This window comes from Rutilus rutilus, assembly GCF_951802725.1.
Source record: "Rutilus rutilus genome assembly, chromosome: 9".
In the NCBI taxonomy this organism is placed as follows: Eukaryota; Metazoa; Chordata; class Actinopteri; order Cypriniformes; family Leuciscidae; genus Rutilus; species Rutilus rutilus.
This window is the reverse complement of record NC_140223.1, coordinates 4197292-4209268: the sequence shown is the minus strand read 5'-3', so window position 1 is coordinate 4209268 and position 11977 is coordinate 4197292. Positions and strand designations below refer to the sequence as shown.

Below are 11977 nucleotides of genomic sequence, written 5' to 3'. Positions count from 1 at the left end.
ACAAGCAAGAACAACAATAAGAGAAAACGCAAAAAAATACACACTTACTCACAATCATGTGCATTAGCATATTCCTCTAAAATTCCTCACACACACACACACAAACAAACACACACACACACACACACACACACACACACACACATGCGCTCTCACACTCACACAAAAACACAAACACAGAGACACTCTCATTCATTCACACACTTACCATCAAGCACACACTCTCTTTCTCACACGCACAAACACACACACACACACAAAACAAACAAACAGAGACACTCACCATCACGCACACACAAAAAAAAACAGAGACACTCTCATACACACACACTCACTCACACACACACCTCTCACTCACTCACTCACTCACTCACTCACTCTCTCTCTCTCTCTCTCACACACTCTCTCACACACTCTCTCTCTCACACACACACACACACACACACACACACACACACACAGCGCCGCCGCTCCCACCACGCGCATCACGCGCTGTGCGTAGGGCACCAAGTGCTGAGGGGGCAACAAAAATAGCCTAATGAAAAAAAAAAATTATGCCGATATTATTTCATGAGCCTATAGAAATATTATTAGGCACATTTTAGCCATGTATGTAACAAAAAAAGGGGAACAAGATAATTTAATTGCTCTAGTCTAGAAAGTACCCCCCCACCCCGTTGGATGGTCCGTGCCGGTTGTTCGAGCCGGCGCCTGACGAAGTTTGACTGATAGACAGTAGGCAACTTTTTTGGAAATGGCCCCTAAAGACAGCAGAAGTCAGGATCTGAGAAAAGAAAGAAGAAGAAACTGCGAGATGATGCCCGTGCATCACTTGCAGGTAAGTCCATGTTTAATCATTCTTAAATACGGGAAATGTGCTGCTGCTAATCGTAATGCGCCTCGAACTTGCTGATGTTAATGTTAGCAAATTATGTTATTAAAACTTATAACTTCGGTGCAAGCTAAATTGAGATTTTACAGTTAAACATTACCTATTTTACAAATAACTGTAGCTTCTGTTACTTTCTTTACTATCTTTCTTTAGATAGCAGTAGTTTATGGTTTATTTTGACGTGACGGTGGTTAATACTTTCTCAGTAGCAGTAGCAGTAGCATTATGAATCATTATGAATGATGTAATTTAAAGCAAACATTACTGTTGAATTGTGTGCATTATTGCACCTCATTCTATTAAGCTTTTATATTAGATTAGATTAGATTGATCAAATAGTTGATAAATAAGGAATAAAGGGGGAGAACTCCTTGGCTGCCATGCTTTCAGTTTTAAATGTTTATCATTTTTTTCCGGTATAAGATTCCTTGTTTGAATATTTTGTATAATAAATGTAATTTATTCAAAGTGACAATGAATTTGGAAAAAACATGTCTGAATTATTTGGATAATTTTTTTATTTTGCTATTCTGTTTTCTGAAGAAAAGATTGCACTTTCAAATGTGTAGTGTGTGTTGGCTATTCTACATATGTTTACAAAGTCAGCAAAGCTGTGAAGATTCTACTTTCTCTTTTTAGTGTGCTCAAGTTTTATACTGTGATGCTGCTATTGTGTTATTGGTATTGAGTTATATGTGTGGTAATTAAAAGTTAACATTAAATTGGCAAAAACAAACGTGTTTTTTTTTTTGTCTCGGGGTCGGGGTGGGGGGCATCATAAAGGAATTATGCTTAGGGCACCAAAATGGCTAGCAGCGACACAAACACACACACACACACACACACACACACACACACACACACAAACAAAAACACAAATGATGTTTTATTAACAAGGTTCGGGAGGAGCACGTTCAGATAATTAACACAAGTGGAGAGCACTCAGCAATCAATGGTAAGAGGTGTATATATACTCAGCAGTCTCACCTCATTCCATTGACAGTTTTTGCAGCATCCCTTCTCCACGCTTCTAGTCCTAAACACTTACATACGGGGGGAGTACTCTGGGTTCGGGCCGAACTCCGAGCTCGGAGCCCTCCCTCCGGACAGCACGCCAAAAATGCATTAAACTTTACCCCCTCAAATATGTAAGTGTGAACTCGTGAAACACAGAGACACTCTCATACACACACACACAAAAACACAAACACAGAGACACTCTCATACACACACACTCACCATCACGCACACACTCACTCACTCACACACCTCTCACTCACCTCTCACACACACAGACACTCTCATAAACACAAACACAGAGACACTCTCGTACACAAACACAGAGACACTCTCATACACACACACTCACTCACACACCGCTCTCTCTCACACACACACACACACAGAGAGAGAGAGAGAGCTGTACCTGTATCTGTGGGTGTATAAGCAGAGGCGTTGTAGACTCATGCTGATGGACGCGAGTGACCGGGTGAAACACTTAAAGAGAGCAAACTGGCTTCTGCATGTCCTCCTCATCTGACTCTCGAAACAGGAAGAACGCCTACACACACACACAGAGAGAGAGAAAGGGATAGAGCGTTGATGTCATCCCCATGTTCAATTAATTTAGTCCTAATTTGTAAGTCGCTTTGGATAAAAGCGTCTGCTAAATGACTAAATGTAAATGTAAATATCGATACTGTCAGAGGGAATTCCCACAAGACACACCCTCCAGAAACACCTCAGACAGCAAAACAATGCCAACGACTGAGAACGACAGGACGAACGAGAGGGAGAAAGGAAACCGATTGTGCAATTGTACTTTGGACAAAACTATTTGTGTTGCTTTACTACAGAATCCCCTAAACTAAAATACACTGAACTAAAATTAGTTATGTTGCTTTATTGCAACATGTTATGTTGCTTTATTGCTCATTAAAATGAGTTAAGCAAATTACCACTTTTTTTTCAAAGTTTTACAAGTTTAAACTTATTTTTAAATCAGTTTAATGTAATTTAAGTTGATTGTACTTAAAAATTTTAGGCAACAACAACTTTTTTTTTCTTTTTTTTTTTGTGCAGAGAGCATTTGACTAAACTCAAAATTAACTAAACTAAACTAAACTAAACTGAACTAAACTGAGGGTTGTTCCATAAAACAAGATTAGAATACAAGCCAGGCTTATTTTGGTTAGTAAGACTTATTGTTGGTGGATTCTGTTTCATAAAGCAAACTTAAAATAGTTCAAACTCAGTTACCCTGGCAACTTATGCTGGGAAACTAGCCTGGTCCAGGGCAGGCTAACTGTCAGGCTAAGCCTCAGCTGTTACACAGATCCTCTAACACTGACCGAGAAGAACACAATGATATTACCACTGACACTCTCTCATACCATTATTGGACTTATTAACCACTATTAGTCCAAAAATAAATACAGAAAATCAACTTAAATAAGGCTACAATGATAAATTAGACAATATACAGTGAGGAAAATAAGTATTTGAACACCCTGCTATTTTGCAAGTTCTCCCACTTGGAAATCATGGAGGGGTCTGAAATTGTCATCGTAGGTGCATGTCCACTGTGAGAGACATAATCTAAAAAAAAAAAATCCAGAAATCACAATGTATGATTTTTTAACTATTTATTTGTATGATACAGCTGCAAATAAGTATTTGAACACCTGTCTATCAGCTAGAATTCTGACCCTCAAAGACCTGTTAGTCTGCCTTTAAAATGTCCACCTCCACTCCATTTATTATCCTAAATTAGATGCACCTGTTTGAGGTCGTTAGCTGCATAAAGACACCTGTCCACCCCATACAATCAGTAAGAATCCAACTACTAACATGGCCAAGACCAAAGAGCTGTCCAAAGACACTAGAGACGAAATTGTACACCTCCACAAGGCTGGAAAGGGCTACGGGGAAATTGCCAAGCAGCTTGGTGAAAAAAGGTCCACTGTTGGAGCAATCATTAGAAAATGGAAGAAGCTAAACATGACTGTCAATCTCCCTCGGACTGGGGCTCCATGCAAGATCTCACCTCGTGGGGTCTCAATGATCCTAAGAAAGGTGAGAAATCAGCCCAGAACTACACGGGAGGAGCTGGTCAATGACCTGAAAAGAGCTGGGACCACCGTTTCCAAGGTTACTGCTGGTAATACACTAAGACGTCATGGTTTGAAATCATGCATGGCACGGAAGGTTCCCCTGCTTAAACCAGCACATGTCAAGGCCCGTCTTAAGTTTGCCAATGACCATTTGGATGATCCAGAGGAGTCATGGGAGAAAGTCATGTGATCAGATGAGACCAAAATAGAACTTTTTGGTCATAATTCCACTAAACGTGTTTGGAGGAAGAAGAATGATGAGTACCATCCCAAGAACACCATCCCTACTGTGAAGCATGGGGGTGGTAGCATCATGCTTTGGGGGTGTTTTTCTGCACATGGGACAGGGCGACTGCACTGTATTAAGGAGAGGATGACCGGGGCCATGTATTGCGAGATTTTGGGGAACAACCTCCTTCCCTCAGTTAGAGCATTGAAGATGGGTCGAGGCTGGGTCTTCCAACATGACAATGACCCGAAGCACACAGCCAGGATTACCAAGGAGTGGCTCTGTAAGAAGCATATCAAGGTTCTGGCGTGGCCTAGCCAGTCTCCAGACCTAAACCCAATAGAGAATCTTTGGAGGGAGCTCAAACTCCGTGTTTCTCAGCGACAGCCCAGAAACCTGACTGATCTAGAGAAGATCTGTGTGGAGGAGTGGGCCAAAATCCCTCCTGCAGTGTGTGCAAACCTGGTGAAAAACTACAGGAAACGTTTGACCTCTGTAATTGCAAACAAAGGCTACTGTACCAAATATTAACATTGATTTTCTCAGGTGTTCAAATACTTATTTGCAGCTGTATCATACAAATAAATAGTTAAAAAATCATACATTGTGATTTCTGGATTTTTATTTTTAAGATTATGTCTCTCACAGTGGACATGCACCTACGATGACAATTTCAGACCCCTCCATGATTTCTAAGTGGGAGAACTTGCAAAATAGCAGGGTGTTCAAATACTTATTTTCCTCACTGTATATATATAGATAGATAGATAGATAGATAGATAGATAGATAGATAGATAGATAGATAGATAGATAAATACAATATATATACTACAGGTTTTCTTTTTTTTTTACTGGATGAATGTTTTGTGCCCAAGATTTACAGTTTTTTCCAACTGCTTACACACATTTTCAAAACTATGTCTCCTTTTTTTAAAACTCTACACACAATTCCCCAAACTGCACACACAAAATGCAAAATGCCTCACATCTCCTTCAAAATGTAGCACTGCATTCAAAATGCCATAAACACAAGTCAGAATGAAGCATTTGCATCAAATGGTAAACACTTCTTTCATAATAGTAAATTTTTGGATATACCATGTAAACACTGTTGTTCTAAATCTAAAGCTCTTTGGTCTTTCATAGGCTTATATCTACATTTCAATACAATGTTCTACAGTGAAAGTAATCTGATGTAACAAGTACACTGTAAACACCAATGCAATGTAGAAACAGAAAATATTTATGGGGGGTCCCAGGAATCAATTGTTCAAAACAGATCATCTGACCTTTGACCTATTTAGGCCTATACTACAGTAAAGCAGTGATTGGTTAGTGATCAGTTAAGCAATTCGTGTTTGCACATATGAGGGGAGTGTGTGTGTGACCTGGGGCATGTTCAAGTTCAAAACGGTGCGCAACGTTTTGCTACGGTTTCCGGGTTGAACGTCATGTTTCCTGGAAACGGCGTGCACCGGTGTGCAACGGGGTTTGAGATATGTTTTCTCTTGTTTGGTGGGTGTGTCAGAACTGCAGTCCAATCAGCAGCAACATGTATATAAAGCATGCGGTATTAAAGTGAACTCGCACAATGGGTTCAAGGAAAGTAATCTACAAATGTGTTTGATGCAGCTCGGTATACGCAACAACTGAGGATATTAGAAGACATGTTTGTCGAAAGTTTTATTGTAAAAAATATAGGATATCAACATAATGATGTAGTTGTTTATATTTTTAGCTTCATTGCAAGTGTATTGGTATAGAAATAAACAATGGTAATTAAGTGCTTTTCCTAAAAATGAGAAAGAAAATACAGGGTATTAAAACAGTATGACCTACAAATAAAGTCAGTATGTGAGGCTAAATAGATGTGTTTTAGTCTGAATTAGATAAGATGTGTGATTCCATTTCAGTTTCCACAAATCCCTTCACTCGACTGGGATGTTCTCTTTTGTTCTGGGCGGCAAGTGCAGTAACTGTGACATCGGGCATATTTTGTAGTATTAAACACATATTTATACCGACTTCATCAGGCTCAGAAAATTCTTCACAAAGAACACAAAGAATGGCCTTCTCAGCTGCCATAGTTGCAACTCTTGCGTCATCAGAACAGTGTGTTCAACGCATCACCGTTTCTGTTTAAAAAACGTTGTGCAACGTTTTGCCGGGGCTGACCGCAGCCCTGGTGAATAAGTGTAGCATTTTGATTGGTTGTGTTTGGAAAAGGAAAGCAAGTCACTTCCTGTTAGATTTTTGTGTTTTAGGTAGAGAATTGTGTGTAGTGTTTTGAAAAAAGTGTTTAATGCAATTGAAAACTGAGTCAAAGGCTGAGAAATAGCTTATGGTTTTGGAGATTTGGTATGTAGATTTGCACTTTGATGAGAGGTTTCAAAAATCGTGTGACATGAAAAGATTTTGTGTGTAAGCAGTTGGAAAAAACTGTAATTAGATTGTTTTAAAGATTTATGAATACATTTCTCTCTGGTTTTGTTTGGCAGCTGTAGTACGTGTTTATGATTATTAGAAGAACATTAGAACACAATCTAAAAAAAAGCTTTGTAAAGCAGAAGTTAAAATCACAAAATTAAAAATAAATAATTACAAAAGCACAGAGTACATTTTAACTGGTAAGATGAATCTGAGCTTAGTAATTGACAGTACATTAGCCTACAAAAATACACTATTCTAAATAAGGCATTCTACTGTCCAAATAACAAATATTTTAGCATATATATATTATGTACTTTATTATGTCTTTCAATTCAAATACATTTAACACAATTATACAAATATTCCTTATTTTTCCTTCTACTTTTTTTCTTTTGTGATAATACCCACCAACACATAGCCTAAAAAACACATAATTAGAACAATAACCAAAAAGTACATAGTTAGACACTTTTACATATGATTTAAGGGGAAAAAGACAAAAAACAATAAATAAATATTAATACAAATTTAACATTCACATATTTATATCAAACTCTTATAATGACACATAATTCCCAATAGTTATTCAAGTAATATTATTTAAATATCAAATATTCAATATTTAATAAGTCAATAAATAAAATAACAAATAACTAGAAATAAAAGGGAGGGTTATATAAAAATGTAGTTAATGTAGGCTAATATATATATATTCCTTTATTTTATGGAATATTCTTTGATTTTAGAGTTGCACATATCTTTTCAAAATGTTTACATTTGCTCTTAATTTCATGTTATCCTCTCCATAATGTACTTTAGAAACTGCATCTACTCATTTAAAACTGGGGATTCTTGCTTTCTCCAAAAGATTATTGCATTAAAAGCTGTCATTCTCAGCATTCTAAATAAGTATATGTCATCTTGTAATGAGCTAGAAGTTCACTGCAACTAATCCAACATCCTAAAGATAAATAATTAGAAGATATTTCTGGTGTTATAAAATATCGCATATTAATTTTCCAAGCAAAATGTATATTTTAGTCAGAATTATTGCGCTCCTATATGGCGCGCATGCGCACAGCAGCGCTTGTTCAATATGAAGATTATCAGCAAAATGGATATATTTGCATGACTTTCTAACATTTACAGATGGAGAATATAACTGTAAAATGTAAGTTTTGCACAAAAAAAAACAAAAAAAAAACATGTCACAAACGCATAAAACAGCACAAAATATAGGCTGTTTGATGGTGGATCGATTTGATCCACGATCGACCTATAAGGCTGCTTCAGAAACACGTGCACACGCAATTATCTAGACTAGATAAACCTGGATCAAATTAGTGAGATTGCGTGAACTTCAATTACCTTTTATGGAACCACTTTAGCCCCAACTTATTTGTTAGGCTCATTCAAGTCCGGTTTTGGAGTTTAATCCCCGCTTTTCTAAGCGTCTTTTATGGAACAACCCTCTGGTTGTGCAATTTTACTATGCAAATTTAAATTTTACCAAACTAAACAACACTAAATTAGCCTAATTGTGCTACTTGAAACTAAACTACGTTTTACTAAATTAACCTAAAAACTAGACATTTAACATAAAACAAACATTTAACTGTTTGTGCCATTTGGGGCGGTTTCCCGGACAGGGTTTAAATTAAGACAGGAGTAGGCCTTAATCTAGAATAGTTAATTGTGTCTTAAAAAATGGCTTTCTGTAACACAGATTAAGTACGGATTAGTTACACCTGGACTATGGAGTCATGGAATGAACCAAGAAAAGCTTAAAATTGCATGGAACTGAGAAGCAAATCCAAGGAAACAATGGAATCAGAAAAAGACTGCAATCAAAAAAAATTTTTAATAAACAAGAGAAAATTATTTTAAGCAAGCTAAACAAACTGCACACACCAGCTATGGAATAAAAGAGAAGAAATGCTGGAAGTCTGTTTGTAATATATATATATACACACATACACATATATATATATATATATATATATATAAATATTAGGGCTGGGAATCGATTAAAAAAAATTAACTAATTAATTGCACGATTTGCTGTAATTAATTGCATTTCCCCCAAGCTTGTTATCATCAATATTTAAACTTAGGATAACCTAATTAAATTAAACAACACAGGGGAAAAAAAGGAACAGAAAATAGCCCTATATTTAAATAATATTAAACATCAATATATCAATATATTATTCTTTTTCTATAATCAATTTAACTTTTTTGAAAAAAAATTTGTTTTACTAATTATCAAAATAAAATAAGCTATTATTACCAGAGCATGTGATAATAGCAGGTATTTTTACCATGTTTGCCCAGCATATACCATCTCAGTAGGGCTATTGCAAACAGAAGTCTACTACTGAGAAATTTCACGTTTCACTTTGCTTTTCCAGTGCGTGATCGGTACATGATTCGAACGTTTGGGCCGTTAATAACGACAGAGCAGAACACGCAGCGCAAACACGGCCGACACACACGGAATGGAGAGCACTGCGCGGAAAAGAGCCACTCATGAAAGCTGCGCGAGAATGAAACCTGATCGCCGAACACGGAGAGGCGGGACGGCATATTTTCAGTATTTTCAATAGCAGCCGTAACAGGAAATCATTAAAATGAGGTAAAAAAAAAAAAAAAGTGTTGCGTTGATTGCGTTATTATTTTTTTAACGCGTTAAGCATCTCAAATTAATCGCAAAGATTAACGCGTTAATTCCCCCAGCCCTATATATATATATATATATATACACACACACACACACACACACACACATATATATATATATATATATATATATATATATATATATATATATATATATATATATATATATATTTATTAGGGGTGTAACGATACACAAAACTGACGGTTCGGTACATCCCACGGTTTTGATGTCTCGGTTCGGTTCATTTAGGTGGGGTGGGGGGTTTAGAAAGCTAAAATTGCTCTTTTTTTTTTTTTTTACAGTGCTTTAACAAATTGTGTCCTTGTCTTTAAATTAATTCAATTACAAGTAAACGTTTCGCAAGGATAAAAAAATTATCTGCAAATGCTGTAAACTATATAGGAGTTATATTAACATTGATAATAATCATAAATGTTTCTTGAGCATCAAATCATCATATTATACTGATTTCTGAAGGATCATGTGACACTGAAGACTGGAGTAATGATGCTGAACATTCAGCTTTGATCACAGGAATAAATTACACTTTACTATATATTCACATATAAAATCGCTGTTTTAAATTGGAATAATATTTCACAATATTACTGTTTTTTTTTTCATTTGTTTATCAAATAAATGCAGCCTTGGTGAGCAGAAGATACTTCTTTTAAAAACATAAAAAATCTTACTGACCCCAAACTTTTTTTACGGTGGTGTGTATATATATATATATATATATATATATATATATATATATATATATATATATATATGTATATGTGTGTGTGTGTGTGTGTATCCAAGTAATACACGTGTCCACTTTGAAACACAATGTTAATCTGAAGTTAAACCTGCCTCCTGGTAGGTTTAATTTAAGCCTCGATTTAGTCCTGGAGTAACTCTAGTCTTCCTCCAGGAAATCAGTTTATTAAACTCTGGACTAAACTAAATCTAGGACTATTTAAAGCCTTGACCAAGAAAGCAGATTTCTGTTAATCTGGTTTAAAGGGCAATTTTAGTCTAGGATTAGGCTTAATCTCTGTTCGGGAAACCGCCCCAAAGTGTTTAAAGGAAACAAAAGATCACAGACACCAACAACACAAACAAAAAGGAAGAAAATCAAGAGAAAACACCATCTCAACTAGCATAAGTGTGAATTATTACACCCGACAAGCTTCACAACACACACTCAGTTTAACACAGTGCCCTGATCCAGAAAAAAAACTGAGAAACCTGACCTAGCCGCACACATGCCACCGGCCAACATGTGTGTGTGAAAGTGTGTGAAGAGGAAAAGAGTGAGAGTAGAGAGATGACGAGACAGGGTAAAACGAGAGAGCACTTACTAAAGTTCAGCCGTCTGTCCTCCAGCGCTCGGATCAAATGAAACACGGCGATTAGACAGTTCCTTTTTGATCGAGCGAGAGAGAAAGAGGAAGTGCTCTTCATTTAAGTGTGAAACCTCAAGTCGTGTTTCTGTCGTGTTTCTGTTCATTTTTGTTGTAAAAAAGATCATTTAGTTGTTAATTTAGTTTATGTGCTGAGAAGAGGAAAGGTGGATGACAGTTTCCGGTTTAGCGTTGCAGGGGCAACAATACCGACCGTCACTGAGAAGCCTGTAAAGAGCTTAGGCAAGGTGTTTGACAGCACCCTGAGGGACGCACCATCCATCCAGTCAACCTGCACTGAGCTGGACAGATGGCTGAAGTCAGTGGACCGGTCTGGATTGCCAGGGAAGTTCAAAGCTTGGCTATACCAGCATGGCATTCTTCCCAGGATCCTGTGGCCGCTCCTCGTCTATGAAGTGCCAATCTCGACTGTGGAAACCTTAGAGAGGAAGGTCAGCAGCCACCTTAGAAAATGGCTGGGGCTTCCTAAAAGCCTAAGCAGCATCGCACTCTATGGGGACCGCAACAAACTGCAACTGCCACTCAAGTCCTTGGAAGAGGAATTCAAGGCAACAAGAGCCAGGGAAGTGTTGCAATATAGAGACTCAAGTGATCCAAAGGTGGCAAAGGCTGGGATCGAAGTGAGGACTGGTCGTAAGTGGAAGGCTGAGGGGGCTGTTCAACAAGCAGAGGCAAGATTGCATCACAACAGGCTGGTGGGAGTGGTAACAAGAGGCAGGGCTGGACTGGGTTCCTTTTCAACTCCCCACATTGACACCACCAAAGGTAAGGAAAGGCGTCGCCTAGTCCAGGAGGAGGTGAGAGCAGTGGTCGAGGAGGAGAGAACCTGCAGGGCAGTGGGAATGAGGCAACAGGGTGCCTGGATACGATGGGAGAACGCGATCGAGAGGAAGGTGACATGGGCGGAGCTGTGGAAGGCAAGTTTCTTATCCAGGTGGTATATGATGTGCTTCCCAGTCCATCAAACCTTCACAGATGGGGCAAAGTGGAGTCACCAACATGTCCACTGTGCTCCAGGCGTGGAACCCTAGAGCACATTCTGAGCTGTTGCTCAAAGGCACTGGGAGAGGGAAGGTACAGGTGGAGACATGACCAGGGGTCTCATTTATAAAACTGTGCGTAGGAACCTTACTAAAAGTGTACGTGCGCCCGAAAGCCAAAAATGGCGTACGCAAAATAATATTCGGATTTATAAAACCGTTCGTACGCCAGAACCTGCG

At 37.9% G+C, this 11977-nt stretch overlaps 1 protein-coding gene across 5 annotated transcripts in view; it reads right to left on the bottom strand.

Moving 5' to 3' along the window:
* Nucleotides 1-10763, bottom strand: part of LOC311296642 (T-lymphocyte activation antigen CD80-like) — a 53134-nt gene extending 42371 nt beyond the window's left edge. For all 5 annotated transcript variants that reach the window (XM_084418513.1, XM_084418514.1, XM_084418516.1 and 2 more), the window contains exons 1-2: nt 10695-10763; nt 2319-2453 (exon numbers count right to left, since the gene is read on the bottom strand). In XM_084418513.1, coding sequence (XP_084274639.1) covers nt 2319-2428 — 110 coding nt within the window. In that variant the 5' untranslated portion in view covers nt 2429-2453; nt 10695-10763. The remainder of the gene's footprint in view (nt 1-2318; nt 2454-10694) is intronic.
* Between the last annotated feature and the right edge of the window lie 1214 nt (nt 10764-11977).